General features: G+C 46.4%; 1 protein-coding gene across 2 annotated transcripts in view; it reads right to left on the reverse strand.

Annotated features, from left to right (window-relative positions):
- The window catches only part of GRK5 (G protein-coupled receptor kinase 5), a 247,761-nt gene extending 227,920 nt beyond the window's left edge, over positions 1-19,841 (reverse strand). Inside the window, exon 1 of one of the 2 annotated variants that reach the window (XM_032176492.1) lies at positions 19,454-19,841. In XM_032176492.1, coding sequence (XP_032032383.1) covers positions 19,454-19,505 — 52 coding nt within the window. In that variant the 5' untranslated portion in view covers positions 19,506-19,841. The remainder of the gene's footprint in view (positions 1-19,453) is intronic. The other variant, XM_058435963.1, reaches the window with a different exon arrangement.
- Between the last annotated feature and the right edge of the window lie 430 nt (positions 19,842-20,271).

Here is a 20,271-nt window from a genome sequence, read left to right on the forward strand (position 1 = left end):
AAAAAAAAAAAAAAAAAAAAAAAAAAAAAAAAAAAGCCGGGCATGGTAGCAGGCGCCTGTAATCCTAGCTACTCAGGTGGCAGAGACATGGGAATCTCTTGAACCCAGGAGGCAGAGGTTGCAGTGAGCTGAGATGGCACCACTGTACTCTAGCCTGGGCAAGCGTGAGACTGTGTCTCAAAAAAAAAAAAGATACAGAGACGCAAAGTTACCAGCCTTGGCCTCTGGCAGGATAGCAACAAAGCTAGGACAGAACTCACATCACTAGTCTCCACCTTTTGCTACTTCCAACTGTAGAAAAATTAAGCAGAAGAGAATCAGCACGCTTGAACCCGGGAGGCAAAGGTTGCAGTGGGCCGAGATTGCTCCACTGCACTACAGCCTGGGTGACAGAGTTAGACTCCGTCTCAAAAAAAAAAAAATTAAAATTAAAAAAGAAGAAGAAGAAGAAGATGCCAGGCACAGTGGCTCACACCTGTAATCCCAGCTCTTTGGGGAGCCGAGACGCGGATCACAAGGTCAGGAGATCAAGACCAGCCTGGCCAATATGATGAAACCTTGTCTCTACTAAAAATACAAAAATTAGCCGGGTGCTGGCTCGTGCCCGTAATCCCAGCACTTTGGGAGGCTGAAGCGGGTGGATCATGAGGTCAGGAGATCGAAACCATCCTGGCCAACATGGTGAAACACCATCTCTACTAAAAATACAAAAATTAGCAAGGCATGCTGGTGGGCGCCTGTAGTCCCAGCTACACGGGAGGCTGAGGCAGGAGAATGGCGTGAACCCAAGAGGCGGAGCTTGCAATGAGCCAAGATCATGCCACTGCACACCAGCCTGGGCGACAGAGCGAGACTCTTATCTCAAGAAAAAAAGAAAAAAATATATAAAAATTAGCCGGGAGCAGTGGCGCACGCCTGTAGTCCCAGCTACTCAGGAGGCTGAGACAGAAGAATCACTTGAACCCAGGAGGCGGAGGTTGCAGTGAGCCAAGATTGCGCCATTGCACTCCAGCCTAGGTGACAGAGCGAGACTCTATCTCAAAAAAAAAAAAAAAAAAAAGAGAGAGAGAGAAGAAAATCACCAGTCCTCTCCACATCACCCTAAACTATGAAATCTGAGCATCATCAGTCAGGATATGGCTAGTATCGAGATAAACCTTGCAGGAGAATGCGGAAGTGGGTGAGGATTTGCCAGGAGCCCGCAAGAGTGCTTGGTAGGGCCCATTCCCCTCCCAACCTCTTCCCCCGTGTGTGACAACAGTGTCCCCGACAACAAGCCTTAAAAGGTAGGTAATACCTATCACTCTCTCACTCCTTGTGGGACGTCTTGAAGTCCACATGGCAATGTTTCCATCCCTCATGTCTAGATGGAAAATTCTTACATTTTCTCAACAATATTTACTTACTGTTTTCTTTGGCCAGATGAAGTACTGTGTATTTTTAAACTTTCCAGGAAGACAGTTTATTAAGATAATACAGTGTAGGATAATCAAACTGTTTATTTTTGACTTTTGATTTAATCTTCCTTTCTGTAATCTACTAAAGAAAACATTAGAATCATGCATTTGCCTTTCTTGGATTGCGAGAATCAGTTAAATTAGCAGCGGTGGGTTTTTTTTCTGTTTATTTCTACTACAAATGTAACCCCTCTTGGCTCGCATTCTTTCCTTGGGGTAATTTTTATTTTAATGTGTAATGCCTGCTCTTCAAATCAACATCAAATTTTATTCTGAAGTATCCACAGTTGAATTATCAGTGGAAAATGCACCCGCAAATTCTCAGGATTTGAAGGGTGAGAAGAGACTCCAGGATCACCTGGCCAAGCTGCACATTTATGCAGCTGAGGATGGTTTTGCTTGGAGAGGAGCCACAGAGCATGTGAGTGGCACGCTCTCCCTTTCCCTTTGAACTTCTCATAGAGCCTTGATCAAGCTTTCAATGGAATGGAAACATCTTGCCTCAATGCACAGCAGGAGAAGATACCATATTACCTCGAAAATTAAAAAGTGGGTGACTAGGCCAGGCGTGGTGGCTCACGCCTGTAATCCCAGCACTTTGTAAGGCCAAGGCGGTTGGATCACCTGAGGTCAGAAATTCGAGACCAGCCTGACCAACATGGTGAAACCCCGTCTCTACTAAAAAAAAATGCAAAAGTTAGCCAGGCATGGTGGCGGGCGCCTGTAATCCCAGATACTAGGGGGGCTGAGGCAAGAGAATCGCTTGAACCTGGGAGGCAGAAGGTTGTAGTGAGCCGAGATCGTGCCATTGCACTCCAGCCTGGGCAACAAAGCAACACTCCATCTCCATAAATAAATAAATAAATAAATAATAAATAAATAAATAAATAAAATAGTGGGTTACTGGATCCCACTTCTGGCAAGTTATGAAGCCTTGAGCTTTGCCAGATATTAGCAACAACACCATTCCCACCTGCTTATAAATCCTATCCTAAGGTTGGTTATGTCTGTTGGCTGCAATGCACAATGAGAGCCCAGTCTGGGAATCTGGAGGGCAGGGTTCTGGCTATGTTTGTTTGTTTGTTTTTTAAGAGACAGGGTCTCACTCTGTTGCCCAGATGGAGTGCAGTGGCTATTCACAGGCACGATCATGGCACATTGCAGCCCAGAACTCCTGGCTCAAGTGATCATCCTGGCTTGGGAGTAGCTGGGACTACAGGTGTGTGCCACCATGCCTGACTTGGGGTTCTGGTTTTAGTTCTACAGTGGGTATGACAGTTGTCTTCTAATATTAGAAGGGTCCCCTCAGGCAAAGAGTGGTGCATTTATCCTGGATACCTCCAAAGAGCAGAACCAGGACCTAATGGGTTCACATGGCACCAGACATACCAGGTCTCGATAGGCAGACTTGGGTTTACTTTTAGCATCTGGTTAGTTCCAGTAAGATACAAAGAAAAAGCCCTGGTGTCAGCCCTCAGGAAGTCTACAATTTCGTGAGTGAGGCAAGAAGCCTATCTAATATATATATATATATATATATAAAATTATAGATATTTTTAATCCAGTGGTTCAAAATCGGATAGGCTGCTTAGAAGAAGGTATGAGTTCCCCATCTCTAGAAAGATTTGAGCAGAAGACAGAAACCAACTGCCAGGGAACCTGTAGAGTCCTATTTGGGGACCCGGTCAGAATAGTCTGGATGTCCGAGATAATCTCGGAAGGCACTCAGAAAACCCACCAGCTCCAGGGTTCTACAGAGCAGCAGTTCCCACTCCTGGTTCATCCTCAGAACCTCCTGTTTTAAAAATACAGGCTCTCCCCAGAAGCTGCTGCTTCAGTACAGGCAGGGCCTGTGTTCCAGGGTTCACTGTGTCCTCCAAAGAAGATTATGTTGAAGTCCTAACCCCCAGTACCTCAGAATGTGACTTTATTTGGAAATAGGATCTTTATGGAGGTAATCAAGTTAACATGAGGTCATTCAAGTGGGTCATGATCCAGTAGCACTGGTGTCCTTATACAAAGGATAACTCTGGACACGGGGACAGATGCACAAGAGGAAGAGGCACAGGTAGAAGACAGCCACCAACAAGCCAAGGAGAGAGGCCTGGAACAGGTCTTCCCCGGGTACCTTCAGAGGGAGCACAGCCCTGCGCACACCTTGATTTCAAACGTCTGGCCTCCAGAACTGTGCGACAATAGATGTCTGTTGTTCTAAGCCACCCAGTTGGTGGTACTTTATTACATATCCCTAGGAAACACACAGCCTGGGGATGGGTGTTAGAGTTGCAGAGCTGCCCTGGAGGAAAATCCAGGCCAGGGGACCCATCCTGCTTTGGAGCCTCTTTCTGCTCCTGCACGGCCACCCATGCGGGCCCCTTTTGGCCCTCAGATCCCTTCTCTGGGGAAGGAAGGAGCTGGCTGCAGTGTGAGGAGCTCCCTCCCACACTCTGACAGGACACAGAGCCCGCAGCCTCAGCACCCGGTGATGGGGCAGCCCTTCCCCATGTAGAGCTAGCTCACACATCTGCAAATGTTTCCCGGAAGAAAATGCCACTCTCCTCCAATTGTTAACAAAATTATTGAAGGCTGTGGGGCTCTGGACTATGCCCTCATGCCAAGCTTATCTCGGAGGGAGGCAGAGCAGGAGGAGGGGCCACTGATTTGTTTTATGTCGTGCTGTTTTTAATGGGCGTTTTCTATTCTCAGGTGGGAACCGTAGGGCCCTAGTCTAGGTAAATTCCATGCAAACCTTTAGTGAAAGCAGTTACCAGAGGAAGAGCTACAGAATTCCACAGAGGAAGATACTGTGCCAGATCAAAGACAGGGCAAATGACCTCAGGAGGACTGACACCAGCATAGGCAGCACTTGGAGGGGATTAGGAAGGGGCGTCCCTTCCTCAAGACACTTTCTGCCCCCCCGACCTGATACATTTACGCATCTACCAGCTTTAGATTGGGAACAATGGCTCCCTAGAATTGTACAACGTACGATGAAACGCAAAAGCCCTCAAACATGAAAAATGAAGCAATGGATTAGCACCACAGGAACAAGGTGAAGTGGCTCCTCGGTATGTGATCTTGGAAAACCACTTCACCTCTCTGAGCTTGGTTTCCTTCTTTCTCAAACTAGAATAATACTAACAGCAACAGCAAAAACAATTCCCAGGCCTACCCCACAGGGTTGTGCTGATGATCCACACGAGAGATCCAAGACACCTTTACAAAGCTGTGGGCTTGTTTTCTGAGTGTACCCCCTGCCTGATTTACACATGCAAAATCCAAGGGCAACTGAAAAGTCATCCACAACTAAAGTCTTTGACTGAACTCAACCTTAATTTCCCTAATTCAAACTTTGAATACCATAGAAAAGATGACTCATTACTCAGAGGTGAGGGATGTTAAGTCCCAAAGGTCTCAGAAATGTCATGTCACATGTATCATGCTCCTTTCTCATAAGAAAATCTACATAGTACATCCCTAGGGTCACTGAAGCCTATTTCACAAATTATTATGATTCTTCCCAAAGAGGAAAGGGGATGTTATTAGGCAGATACTCCCACAGGAAAAAAACAGAAGTCTTTAAAATAAGTGCATAAAGATGAATATATCATGAGTAGGATATTCCTTTATATTATACTTAAAAATTAGAGAATTTAAATGGCCACTCTAGGGGCTTGGTTAAATATATTATAAAACTAGTCAAAGACAATGAAAAACACAGACCCCTTTAGAACTGGATAACCCCTAAGAGTCTGCTAGAACATACCCAGCATTCCATTGAAACAGCATTCAGCTTCCAAAGTCTTTCACAATTTTTCCTGACACCCATCCATTTCATGGGAAACTATAAACACAGATATGGAAAGGCTCTGCAGCATATTGTGGACTGAAAGCAGCTGCGGAACAGTGTGTACACTTGGACCCATTTTGTGTAAAGTTCTATCTAGATGTTCGTATGTGCATATACAGAGATTTGGGAAAACGTTCACCTACATGCTGACGCTAATTATTTCTGAGTGGTGGGATTGATAGCAGGGGTGCATGGGAAGAGAGAGAGAGACGCTTTAGATGGTACTTTGGACCTTTTTTTCTTTTCCCCGAGATATAGTTTTACTTTGTCCCTCGGGCTGGAGTGCAGTGGTGCGATCTCGGCTCACTGCAACCTCCGCCTCCCAGGTTCATGCCATTCTCTCCCTTCAGCCTCCCGAGTAGCTGGGACTACAGGCACATGCCACCACACCAGGCTAATTTTTTTGTATTTTTAGTAGAGACAGGGTTTCGCCATGTTGGCCAGGCTCTTCTCAAACTCCTCACCTCAGGTGATCTGCCAGCCTCAGCCTCCCAAAGTGCTGGGATTACAGGCGTGAGCCACCACTTCTGGCCTGGACTTTCTTTAGTGAGTATTACCTTTGCAAATTTTTTTTTTTTTTTTTAAGGCTCTGTCACCCAGAGGCTCACTCTGTCACCCAGGCTGGAGTGCAGTGGCGCGATCTCAGCTCACCACAACCTCTGCCTCCCGGGTTCAAGTGATTCTCCTGTCTCAGCCTCCCGAGTAGCCAAGATTACAGGCGCATGCCACCATGCCTGGTTAATTTTTGTATTTTTAGTAGAGACGGGGTTTTGCCATGTCGGCCAGGGTGGTCTCAAACTCCTGACCTCAGGTGATCCACCCATCTTGGCCTCCCAAAGTGCTGGGATTACAGGCGTGAGCCACCATGCCTGGCCTCTGAAATGCTTTTAAGCTACCAAAAGGACTAGCAAAAATACCAAGGACCATGATATAGAACAGTCACCACTAGCTGCTGAAGCATAAACTAAGAGGTACACCTGAAGACTAGCCCTCACCTCCGTAACCCATGGAACCAACAAAGGAAATCGGGTTTCTCCTTCCTTAATTTATATTTTGCTATATATTATAGAGAATTAAGCTTTAATTTGTAAAAATCCCTCTAATTGGATACTGCTGAAGGGAAGACATCTGGGGCAAATATCTAGGCCTGGTGCATTCCATCCCAAGCAATGGTTAGTGGTTTGGAGAATGAGCGTGCGGCAAAATAACCAGTGGTTACTAATTATTATATATCACAGGGCTTGGCACCATCCATAAAGCCTCATCATGTTGGCCTCTTCCTCTTCAGAGAGGATTACAGAATTGACTGTTTAGAAATTTTTCCTCCAAGTTAACATACGTTTTCCTTGTCTTAATTGGATCCAGCCTCCCTGCCCATGAGCAGAAAGGCAATTTTTCTTTAACGATTACATCCTACAAATACCAGGTCATCAGCCATCCCTAGGTCTGGAAGGATCAAGCTGCTTGGCTTCCTCTTTTCTTTCCATTTGCTCAACCTCATTCTAGCAGTGATGTGAAAAGCATGTGAAGCTCACATCGAAAGTTACCTTCGATTCGGCCAAAAAAGGGATGAGTGTTATCGGCATGAAACATCTCCTCCTACTCACACAGAGCCTCAGAATTGGGGAGAACTGTTTGCCCCAAATGTTTGGTCTAATGCAAATATTTATTTCTTCCAAAACGACTAAAACAAACCACTTCCAAATTAGGGGGGAGGGGGAGTTTGCCAAACATTTTTCAGAGTTAAGACAAACATTTGGAAAACATTTTCCAATTTGCCCTATAACCTTAGTTAACCTTTCTTAACCATGTTGAATCATCTCCTAATGTACCATCTATTGTGACCCCAAGGCCATTTCTTGAGAATATCACTTTCTCGGCTCTCTTCTTCACCATCACATAACATAAATACAGGTTGAGTATCCCTTATCTGAAATGCTTGTGACCAGAAGTGCTTTGGATTTCTGATGTTTTTGAATTTTGGAATATTTGCATTATACTAGTTGAGTATCCTAAATCTGAAAATCTAAAATCCAAAATGTTGCAATGAGTCAAGTGTGGTGGCACGCACCTGTAGTCCCAGCTACTTGGGAGGCTGAGGCAGGAGGATCACTTGAGCCCAGGAGGCCAAGGCTGCAGTGAGCTAAGCTATGATGGTGCCACTGCACTTCAGCCTAGGCAACAGAGTGAGACCCTGTCTCAAAAAAAAAAAAAAAAAAAAAAACAGCTCCAATGATCATTTTGTATGCATCATGTTGGCTTTCAAAAAGTTTCAGATTTTGGGCCGGGCATGGTGGCTCAAGCCTGTAATCCCAGCACTTTGGGAGGCCGAGGCGGGAGGACCACGAGGTCAGGAGATCAAGACTATCCTGGCTAACACGGTGAAACCCCCTCTCTACTAAAAATACAAAAAACTCCCGGCACACGCCTGTAGTCCCAGCTACTTGGGAGGCTGAGGCAGGAAAATCACTTGAACCTGGGAGGCGGAGGTTGCCGTGAGCTGAGATCACCCCACTGCACTCTGGCCTGGTGACAGAGCGAGACTCTGTCTCAAAAAAAAAAAAAAAAGTTTCAGATTTTGGATTTCAGATTCTTCAATTAGGGATACTCAAGCTGTGTAGCATCACTCATTCATTCTGGAAATATTTTTGAACACCTACTATGTCCCAGAAACATATTCATCAGACACACACCCTCCCTAATCTGTGACAGCAGGGGTAATGGCATCAACCCATGACAGCATTTGGCTTGAGAAAAGTTGGATGCTCAGGTATCCTTTGCTATTCAAGTTGATGGCCCAATCCTTTGTCCTTACTCCACCCCTATTCTTCCTAGAGCTAGGAGTTCCTTCTCCTGGGATATTATCTACATATCCCAACAAGCTCCTCCTGAGTGTATTAAATAAAAACATTAAGACCAAGCAGGACCCATTTCTGCATCAGCCACTTAAAGCTGTTCTTCCTGGGCCATTTGTCGACCTTCTCCAGCTTGTTTCCATTTCAGAAGCAATGCTAAGACCCATGCCAGGATGGGATTCCATTTTCAAATGAGGTTTCACAAGACTTTTTATCAGACATGCAGAGCAATTACATTGGCTGGGTTCTCTCCGTCCAGCAGTTGGGTAATTCTATCTCCTACCCCCTCCCCTTCCCTTCCTGGAGTGGGTAAGTTCAGAGCTACGTCTTCTCTGCAGGAGCAGATCAAAGGCATGGCTTCCTGTGCCCTCATCATCAGGGAGTGACAGCAGGCTGCCTTCCCACCAGGATCTCAAGTCTGACTGTGGACCCCCAAGGAAGTGCACGGCTCTTATACATTCCCTTGCCTCACAAAGCCCCCTGAAAAGCAGAGTTGCAACATTAACGCAACACACACACACACAGGGGTTGACATGGTTCCTAAATGCAAACACTCAAGGTTACCACTGAAAAATGGCAAGGGGTTCATCCAGAGAGAGCTTTTCTGGGGGAAAAGGCCCCTTCATACCCTCTCTTTGGTGAGGGGGTGGGGATGCCCTGCAATCTGCAAGAAAAACCCTCCTCACCTCCCCCTCTCTAACCCCCTACTTGGGTAGTAAGTAAAGAGAGCTGCAGAGTCCTGAGCCTGCACATAAGGTGCCGCTGTCAGGCAGAGGTGACTGAGGGCGAGAACCTCCTAAGGAGCAGTAAGCAGCCAGGCAAGCAGTGTGCAGGGCAGATGGGAGCTATGCGTGGTGAACCAGCAGGAACTGGCATGCCCACAGCCCACCTCTTGCCTCTGCCAAGGAAAGGAGGTGGTGCTGCTGCCAATGATGTGGCCCACACCTAAACTCCCATGACTGTCCCCACCACCACCACCCATGGGGCTTCACATCCTGTCCCTTGGGGGCAATTCGTCGGCCACTAGCCCTGCTGAGGGGAAAAATAATGCAAGAGGCTGGCCTTGCTTGTCCGATGTGTTGGTAGGAGGGGCCCAGGCAGCGAGAGAGTACAGGTAATGGGCCTCCACAGGCAATCATACCACATATGTACACATGTGCTTATGTGTGTACAGGCACTTATGTATGGCACGTATGCATCCTGCCTTGTCCTCAAACACAGATTCAGTTGTGTTGATACACAGTTCTACTTTTAAAATGGAAACATCTACTTTGAGGATTCACCTATCAGTCATTTACAACCTAGTAGGAATTAACTTACCCAACTGCTCTCAAACTGGCCCTCAGCTGAAATCACGGTCTGAGAAGGAAATTATATTCCCAATTTGCCCCTTTTCCCAGGGAATCTGACAAAGACACTCTTTCTCTTCCACAATTACAACCTCATGGGTATTTACACTTAAAAACCCTACCACCTCGAAAAGAGTTTGTTGTTTTGGCATATATTATGAGAGGAAGGAAGAAAGATTTATTTTGGAACATAACAGCACTTTGGAGGGTAGGGGAGATCTACTTGCAATTGCTCCCTAAAAGTCCACAGTTCAAGTGACCTTGCACAAGTGACTCCCTTTTTTTATTTTTATTTTTATTTTATTTTATTTATTTTTTTTGAGACGGAGTCTTGCTCTGTCGCCCAGGCTGGAGTGCAGTGGCGCGATCTCGGCTCACTGCAAGCTCCGCCTCCCGGGTTCACGCCATTCTCCTGCCTCAGCCTCTCCGAGTAGCTGGGACTACAGGCGCCTGCCACCATGCCTGGCCAATTTTTTGTATTTTTAGTAGAGACGGGGTTTCACCGTGGTCTCGATCTCCTGACCTTGTGATCCGCCCGCCTTAGCCTCCCAAAGTGCTGGGATTACAAGCGTGAGCCACCGCGCCCGGCCTATTTTTTTTTTTTAATTATTATTTTATCTTTTAGACGGAGTTTCGCTGTTACCCAGGCTGGAGTGCAGTGGCACTCCCAGGTTCAAATGATTCTCCTGCCTCAGCCTCACAAGTAGCTTGGATTATAGGCACCCACCACCACATCCAGGTAATTTTGTATTTTTAGTAGAGATGGGGTTTCACCACGTTGGTCAGGCTGATCTTGAACTCCTGACTGCAAGTGATCCACCCCCCTTGGCCTCCCAAAGTGCTGGGATTACAGGCATGAGCCACCACGCCTGGCCATTTTTATTTTTTTTTATTTTTTGTAGAGATAGGGGTCTTGCTATGCTGCCCACGCTGGTCTTGAACTCCTGGCCTCAAGAAATCCTCCTGCCTCAGCCTCCCAAAATGCTGGGATTACAGGCGTGAGCCACTGCACCTGGCCCTGACTCCCTTTCTTTCATCTCAGTTTCCCCATCTGTTAAACCAAGGGTAACCTCTATGCCAGAAACAGAGGACAGGGCAGTAGATCTGCTGAGAAGGCTCAGGGAAGCCGAGGCACCAGCAGCTCTGTGGCCTCTGCCACTTCAGGACAGAGGCATGTTCTTATCTGTTTATCTCAGCTTATCTGTTTACCCTTGCTTTCTGCACAGGCCCCAGAAGCTGTCCTTGGGGTTCATTTCATCATTACCTTTTTAAAAAAATTCTTGATATTCCACAGATTACAAGTTCTTAGAAACAGGATAGGCCCTATCAAAACTGGCCTAGTTTAGGAGGATGTCACCAGTTGACTCTGGTACAACTTCAGATAGACTCCGTTGTTTCGGACACCAGGGAACAAGCAACGAACTGTTTTATTGTTTCAAATACTTACTTTCTTTCTAAGTGTGCTCTGAGTTATTGTTAAAATGTTTCAAATCTCACAAGAAACAGTTTTTAAGGAGAAACCATTTTCAAGTGGATACAAGAACAGTGAGTTTCTTTGGCATCTTTAAATATACCTTTTTCCTGATGTCTTCCCAGCTCAGAAAAAATGAAAACCCTTAAAATGGTTTTGTCTGTCTTCACCCCCATTTTAGATCACCTGCCTGTGGAGGTTTCTTTCTGTTCTTTCTGTAGATCTGCCGCACTTATGCAACTTAATTGTTTTTTTAAATAAAATGACTGCTTTAAAATAGCCCCACATTAAGAATTTCAAGAAGGAACATGGGACTCTGAATGTATCTATATCATGCACTTAATTTGAATCAGGAAAGTCAGTTGCTCAATTTAGGCAAATTTCCCAACAAGATATGAAAAAGGGGGTGGGGGAGGATATGGTAGCTTAACCCCCTCCACCCCCGCCACCATCCATGATTGTCCTTGACCTGAATTTCCTCTTAGGTGAGTCAGTCCCAACTCCCAACCCCTGCCTTCACCCCTCCTCCATGGTGCAGCCCCCTCCCCTTCATCAGTCTCTTCCTCACTCTCCGCACCCCCTTCCCTATTTTCTCCTTCTCCTACCCATTTCCCCCTCTCATCTCTCTTTCTCCCTCTCCTCCACACTGTCTCTCTCTCCAACTCCCTGCCTCCCTCTGCTTCTTTTAATTTTCCCTAATTTTTCATGTCAGAAGTCATGGGGTTATCACACTCACTAAATGCACAGAACCCTCTAGAGAAGCTCTGTCCCAATGAGCTTTCTGCAACGATGGGAATGTTCTATATGCATGGCTCAGTACAGTGGCCACTAGCCACACAGGGCTACTGAGCACTAGAAATGTGGTTTGCATGCTTCTGGAACATAATTCCTAACTTTAATTAATTTAAGTATAAATAACAACATATAGCTAATGGCTACCATGTTGAACAGAGCCCCTGAAGAGGAACAGGGGCCTTTAATCTTTTCGGTCATTCCCTGTGACAGGCTATGTCAAAGGACATACCCAGGCCAATCCTAACAGAAAGCCAGAAGGGAATGCAGCCTCCACCGTCTTCACTCCAGAACTGCAGCCCATCTACCCGCCCAGGCCTCTGCCCTGGACAACTGCTCTGCCTGGAAGGCGCCATGGCACACAGTTTTCCTCTTGGATCTTGTCATTCCTCAACCAAAGGGTCTTCTTGCCATTGTTTTTAATGGCTTCCATTTCTAGGAACAGACCTTCATAAAAATACAGTGTTGGCCGGGTGTGGTGGCTCACACCTGTAGTCCCAACATTTTGGGAGGCCAAGGCGGATAGATTGCTTGAGCCCAGGAGTTAGAGACCAGCCTGGGCAACATGGCAAAACCCCATTTCTACAAAAAATACAAAAATTAGCCAGGCATGTTGGCACAAGCCTGTAGTCTCAGCTACTCAGAGGGCTGAGGTGGGAGGATCACTTGAGCCCAGAAAGTCGAGGTTGCGGTGAGCTGAGATCGCACCACTGCACTCCAGCCTGGGTGACAGCAAGACCCTGTCTCAAAAAACAAAACAAAACAAAACAAAAACCCGTCAGTGCCCCAGAAAATTGGCAGTTGTCTTCCAGATTCAGGTCTATCCCTCAAGTATAACCTTTTAATTATGCTTAAATCACATACTGGTACCTCAGGCCATTGTCCAAATTCTAGGCACAGCAGAGTCAACGCAGTCTACACAGCTAAGGAGGTCACACCCCAGTCAGCCTCAGCTCTTCGGGGGAAAGAATCCAGTTCTGTTCACACCTAGTTGACCAGTTAAAAAACATCAAAACAGACTGAGTGCAGTGGCTCACGCCTGTAATCCCAGCACTTTGGGAGGCCAAGGCGGGCAGATCACCTGAGACCAGCCTGGCCAACATGGTGAAACCCCGCCTCTACTAAAAATACAAAAATTAGCCAGGCTTGGCCGGGCGCGGTGGCTCAAGCCTGTAATCCCAGCACTTTGGGAGGCCGAGGCGGGCGGATCACGAGGTCAGGAGATCGAGACCATCCTGGCTAACATGGTGAAACCCCGTCTCTACTAAAAATACAAAAAATTAGCCGGGCGTGGTGGCGGGCGCCTGTAATCCCAGCTACTCGGGAGGCTGAGGCAGGAGAATGGCGTGAACCCGGGAGGCGGAGCTTGCAGTGAGCCGAGATCGCGCCACTGCACTCCAGCCTGGGGGACAGAGAAAGACTCCGTCCCAAAAAAAAAAAAAAAAAAAAAAAATTAGCCAGGCTTGATGGTGGGCACCTGTAATCCCAGCTACTCAGGAGGCTGAGGCAGGAGAATCGCTTGAACCTGGGAGGCAGAGGTTGCAGTGAGCCCAGACTGCGCCACTGCAGTCTAGCCTGGGCGACAGAGCAGACTCTGTCTCAAAACAAAACAAAAAACAAAAAAACATGTAAAAAGAGAACGGCAGTGCCCCACTGCATCTTTTCACTCATTTCACATTGTATTATCTGAACCTGACACCCGAATGTCACCTCCGCACTGGGTCCTTCGACAACCAAATGCTGAATAAATAAATTTTACTCTTGTTAAGATTTTCAGAAGCCTATTCAAGAATGGTTTCCTCAAAATGGGAAATGGGGGTGGGGGAAGGGTCCAGTCAGGAAGTAAGGACTTTCTCTTTTAAAAGCAGCACGGTTTTCACAAAATGAAATGCTTCCTCCAGTTTTTGTATGGTAAGAAAAGGAATATCATTATCTCTGCCCCCCAAAAATATATCTTTTCAATATTTAGAATATTTTTAAATAAAAATTTTCACTGAACTATAACAGGATATGTTTTAAAGTAGGAATCAACCCTATTATTTAAGGCCATAATACATTTTAATTTTTTTTCTTTTTTGAGACGGAGTCTTCTCTGTCACCCAGTCTGGAGTATGGTGGTGCAATCTTGGCTCATTGCAATCTCCGCCTCCCAGGTTCAAGTGATTCTCCTGCCTCAGCTTTCCGAGTAGCTGGAATTACATGCGGGCACCACCATGCCCAGCTAATTTTTGTATTTTTAGTAGAGACGGGATTTCACCATGTTGGCCAGGCTGATCTCGATCTCCTCACCTCAGGTCATCCGCCTGCCTCAGCCTCCCAAACTGCTGGGATTACAGGCATGAGCCACCACGCCCGGCCCATTTTAGTCATTTAAAATCATGCCTTCATCCCCTTGTCTTCAATATTCTCTTCTATTCCATTTATTTATTTATTTGTTTATTTATTTTTAGAGACAGGGTCTCGTGTGTTGCCCAGGCTGGAGGGCAGTGGCTATGCACAGATGCAATCCCACTGCTGATCAGCATGGGAGTTTTCATCTGTTCTGTTTCCCACCAAGCCAGTTCACCCCTCATTAGGCAACTTGGTGGTCCCCACTCCCTAAAGGTCACCATATTGATGCCAAGCTTACTGCAGATACCCAATAGGCACAGTTAGCTCCAGACCATTACTCCTGGGCTCAAACGATGTTCCTCAGCCTCCAGAGTAGCTGAGACCACAGGCTGTGCCACCGCACTCAGCTCCACCATTCTATTTTGATGTGAGAAATGGGTGCTGAGGGTTGTATGATTGAGGAAATTCCTAATTATCTTCTCAATGTGTCACCTGTTGGTAGTCACTTTCTGTTTTCTCAAGTTTCACCTCTGAGTTGCATGACCTATGACAATAATGCCTTTTGGTAACTAGAAGACTTTTTTATTTCAAAAATGTCTAGACATTAAAATGCTTTATCTTGCACTCCAAACATACTGGCAACAAATATTAACTTTGAGTATTGCCCACAGTCCTGGATAGTTTTATTTAAAACATCCCAGATATGGATTGAATAGCCCTTGGTAAAGGTGAATTTGGTTAAACATTGAGCCCGCTCCTGAAATTCACTTGGGCATTCTGGAAGTCTTCAGCCCAGATCCAAAGGGTATCATTTAGCAAGCCACTATAAGAGTTATAGCTTCTGAAGACATAATTTAAACAAGGATTAGTTTGGGCACTGGAAGAGTCAAGCGCTTTGGAGTTTAGAATCTGACAAGCAGCAGCTAAGCTACTGAAAGATGAGAGCCTTGTGGGCATTTATCTGATGGTTTTTCAAACAGGCAGCCAGATTAACTACAATCATCGTCTGAAATCTTTAAGAAAGCAAAAGGCCTTCTGAAAACATTGCTTTTGGTTTCTCTACCTCCAAGTTGTCAGTACTGAAAAGGAAACTTTAAAAAAAAAATGAAAGGCAGTTTCATTTAACGGCATTGTGTTTAACAGGCCAGGCTGCTTTTACACACACCGAGCTGCCTTCACAGGATGAAAGCTGTTGCTTGGTAAGATTAACATTAAAATTGAAGAAGCTGCAGGGTGGAGTACGTATGCCTCCACGTATGCCTTCACATAGCCATAAGAGAGCTTTCAGCTTCAGAGATGTTCCAATGTTCTAATAACCTAATTCACCATGTTTCGGTTTTATCACCATGAATTAGGGGTGCAAGGGAAAGAGGTCCAGGGCTTTCAGCCGTGCTGTGGAATGTTAAGTCTGTCCACGCCATAGCTTGCCCCACGCAGAGCTGGATGCTGGCTCACTCTTCCTTCCTGCCCTCCCTAACTTCTCCCAGGCCCCGGGGTGCTAATCTTGATGATCAGGAAGATCCAGCCAAGTCACAGAGTTACCTGAAAAAATGGTTCCTGTGTATTCTAATTTTTGGCAATTGTGACAAATGGCAAAATCGTTCCAGTCCTAACTTCTCAATTCCTGTGCTTGCTAGGGCCTCAGGAAAATGTGATCAATATTCCTTCAGATATCTTTATTGATCCGATATGGCTACTGCTGGCCTGTGAAGAAAGGAAAAGCGGGGCCTTGCAAAATTTTTTCTCACCACTGTTCACTCAGAAGAAAGGCAACAGATCTAGAAGATGAGAAAAACACAAAAACCTTTACTGCAACAATAAAACCAAAAAGAAACACACAAAAAGGCACTCAGCAAACTCTCCTTCTCATAATTATTTCAACATTAGGTCGCCTGCCAATTTTCTGAGATTCTGAAATGTAAATAAATAGATAGATAGAGTTAGTCTGGGCCTCTTTTTCATGAAATGCTTAATCACTTAGCTCATTCCCATAAATTGCCATGAATTCAGTCTCAACTTCTTTCTTTTTTTCCTTAAGCACTTTTTAGGAGAGCAATCTAAAGTTCCTAAGAGTGATCGAGTTGATGTTTTCTCATGAGACCCAGGACAAATAAACAGGCCCCAAAATACATTTCCGTGGTTTAAAATCTTGAACCCATACCTCTACCTTTTCTTATTTTAAAATAATTGTCACAAGTGTGAAGCTTGCTTGCTATATTTTCTAATTACTAACAATCCATCATTTTACTCTAATCCACTTACAGGCTTTCTATTTTATTGCTACATTAATGCTTTCCACTTTATATTATGTCTTATTATGGTAAGACTTAGAAGATACAGTGAATTTAGGAGTCATCTGTCTTTAAGAATGCACAATAATAAGAAAAGATAGGCCCCAGTGTTACCCACCAACATGGACAACTACAAATTATTTTACAGCATTTTCAAAGTGTGCCTATCTTTCTTCAAGGTCTGTTTCTCTATTGTTTGGGACAAATGTGACTTTTACTTGAAAGCCAAATTTTAAATTGCTTACGGTGTATTTTTTAAGTGAACTAAATTAAATTTCACATTTGCCAATTACATTTCTCATCTGTAACCACTGACAAGAATCTTTAAGAAGTGTTTTCAAACCTTTTAAACAACTCAGATTTTTTTAATGTACTGTTTTATATTAGATATTTCACTAAACTGACTGAAACTTTCATTTCTGAATATTTAGATAATATGGTTTTTTTGGAGAATTACCAAGTTTAGTAAAATAAATTCAAATATATGAGAACTGAGAAGAGAAACATAAATTGCTTTAATTTCTAAAAGTGTCCACACTAATTAGGATATATGGGCTCAAGTCTCTAATAAAGGCCCAACCAAAAGAAACTGGAAGCACTTAAAATCATGGCTTTCCCCTAGGCATAAGAGAGAAAGGGGGAGAGATGCAAATTTTAAATGAGGTATCCATTAAATGATTAATTTTTCTTGTTCACGTGTCAGTCTCTCCCTGCTTCCGCAGGCCCTCTCTATTTCCAAGGCATCATCAAGAGCTATTTTCTCACCATGAGATGACGACCAAACTCTCACAGCAAAATTGAAAAAGGCTTTAAAAGGGAAAAAAAAAGTGAAAGGCACATTCTTGAGCACTTTCAATCACTGTAATTCTGCCCCAATGGGTGTCGGTCACTCCACACAAGCTTCCAGCCTGCAGCTCTCTTCTCCAAGGCTCTGGGAAAAAAACCCAATTTGTTGGCCTAACGAACAACAATATTAGACAGTAAATTCACGCTGGTGAAAAAATACTTGGGAGAATAATTTGGAGGGGGCGGGTGGAATTGATATCACTTTGCCCACTCTAAGCAAAGCATTATAAAAGAAGCAACCAAATGTTCACGGAAGAAAAACAGCATCTATCAGGCAAACAAATATCTACAGCAGCAAATGTCGGGGGCAGATTCCCTGAGCAACAGGAGGAACCAGCGAAACTTGCAAGGCTCCAGTACCATCAGACCCAGTGATTTCCCAAGAAATAATTTCAGAATGGAGGGAGAGTGAAAACTTTCCCAGCCCCCGAATCCTGAGATACACAACCGTGTCCCACCACTAGGTGGCCCACCACTAGGTGGTGCAGCTGCAAAGGCTGCAAGAGGGGCGGGGGAGGGGGAGGGCTGTTTTCTCTGCTTCCTCCCTTTCAGGACCATTCCCCAACCCACAGGAGAGCCTACCAGCACCCATCTTGATCCCGTCCACTAAAAATGTCAGGTTAGGGAAAAAAAAACCAACACACACACACGCGCGCGCGCACGCACACACACACACACACACACACACACACACACACACACACACACAGCTCAGGCCTTAGAACCTGAAGTCACCAAGTAACAAGCCTCTCCTAAAAATTTATTCCCACCAAAGCTAAGCAATGGGAGGGAGATTAACCTGTATATTTTAAACTCTGCTGGGGTTTTCAAAGCACTGCCTCTCTTCGGGGCTTCTGAAATAAACCTTCTTGCCCACTGACTGCTTTAGAGTGACAAGTGACGACGAAAGTAAGACACGAATGCCGGGTTGAGTTGCTGAAACGCTGCCCACGGAAGCCTATGCATCACCTACCCCCACAGTGTGTAGGGAGCCACAAGGTGATGGAACGGGCTGAATAAACACGAATCGTTTTATTGCTGGCCAGAAATTCTTCCCTTCATTCATCAAAGTGGGTGAATGAAAATATTAAGTAGGTAAGACATTTTCATGGACTGCTCACAGAGTACCCTTCTAAAGTCAAGCCCTTACTCAGTCTGCCTTCTACCTTAGTATCAAATAAAGCGTTCTCCCGTGAAAGGGAAAAACCTCTTCCCCTTTTATGAAAAAGGTCGCACACTAGAGCTCAAATCTTGATCAGAAAAAAAAAGAAAAAGATGCTACATAAATTCCAGGTATTCCTAAATATATATGTTTACATGTACACAACACAATCATTTTAGGAAGCATCTAAGTTTCTGCCTCCCCCCCTTTTTTCTGTTTTTCATCAAAAGGAAGAGTCAAAATATGCGTTCTTAGGGTTTGACTCAGGATCTTACACACTCCATTTAGACAATATTTCCTGCCAGCTAAATGCAGGAAATCTAATGATTTGCATAGAAAACGTATCTAAAGCACCAGCACACTTACCTTTCTTTTCTTAACTGAGCCAAAATCTAACATGAATTTCAGTTATCACACTCGCAGAAAAGAAAAACTTGAAATACTGAATTATTTTTCTAGGTGATCTGTACAGCCATCCTTTGATAATTCTATGAAAAGGCTAATTCCTCAACATCTGACTTTGCCTTTAAAAGGCTTCCTTCCACACGACGGGATTTCCCTAAGAAACATCCCAGCGGATGGTTTCCAGCAATAGTCTATATCAACTCAGCCTGCGCAGGCAGACTTGGCTTCTGCTCATTCCACCCCCGCCCCCCGAACACACACACCAGTTCACACAGAACCATCCCGGGCCGACTTGAAACGCTATTTTATGTGCATGTTTGCTCGTCGCCCCCCGAATGAATGCTTTTCCAACTGACCTTTCAACAGCTGCCGAAATGGCACGCTCTGCAGGGCGAGCGCTGGAAACTAGGAGATATGTTAGCATCCAAATCCCTGCAACCTTCTCAGCCCAAGTCCAGATTCTCTGAGCCCCAGGGCAGGAACCCTGAAGGGTCTGCAGAGCCGCTCTCCGAAGTGTCCTGCTCGCGACCTACTCGCCGGCAGTGGGCATCCTGCACGGGCGCAGCCCTTGCCCGCACGCCGCCCGACACCCGCACCCTGGCCCGCGGCGGACGCGCCGGGCACGTACCGGCCCTGCCTCTTACCTTCCCTGGCTTTCAGCAAGACCGTGTTGGCCACGATGTTTTCCAGCTCCATTGACAGTCGGCGGTCAGCAAGGGAGCCGGCCGGCGGGGCTGTCAGTGCCTGGGGTGCTGCCGCTGCTGCTGCCGCTGCTCGGGCTGCCGCCGCTGCTGCCAAAGCCGGGGGAGCCAGCAGCCCGCCTTGCCTACCGCATTATTCCTGCTCTCAGCCCAAGAGTTTCCCCCTCTGCAAAGAGGAGCCGCCGCCGCCGCCGCTTCTTCCTCCCTCTGTGTCCCCCCTCCCCCCCTCCCTCAACACGCTCCCCCCCACCCCCCACCCTCCGCGTGTCTCTGTCACTCCATTCTCCTCCCCTCCGGCTCCCTCGGATGCTTTAATGCCTCGGATGCTTCTGCCTCCCCTCCGTCCCTCCCGGGGGTGTGGTACTAGCAGGCTCGGGCGGCCGCACTGCGCAAGCGCCGGCCCAGGCGCGCCTCCTGCCTCGGTGCTCGCGGCGCGGGGCCTGCTGGGAGCTGGAGTCCTCCCGGCCGCGCGGCGCCGGGGCTGAGCTGGGCTGGCGCGCGGCTGTCGGAGCTAGTACCCGCCCCGGGACGGCACCAAAAGCGAAGGCGGGCACCGCCCGGCCGACAGGCGACTCAAAGGCGGCCCAGCCAAGCCGAAGTCCCCAGCACCCCCCAGCAGGCTCCCGCTTGCCCCCTTCCCGCCCCGCCACCAGCCCGGAAAGCGGAGTGCACAGGCCCCGGTGGCGGCGCGCGAAGCGCCGCGGCCCGGCAGGAGCCAGTGCGGGTCCGGAGCTGTGCTCGGAGTGGGAGGGCCGCCAGCT

This window comes from Hylobates moloch, unplaced genomic scaffold (genome assembly GCF_009828535.3).
Source record: "Hylobates moloch isolate HMO894 unplaced genomic scaffold, HMol_V3 SCAFFOLD_3, whole genome shotgun sequence".
In the NCBI taxonomy this organism is placed as follows: Eukaryota; Metazoa; Chordata; class Mammalia; order Primates; family Hylobatidae; genus Hylobates; species Hylobates moloch.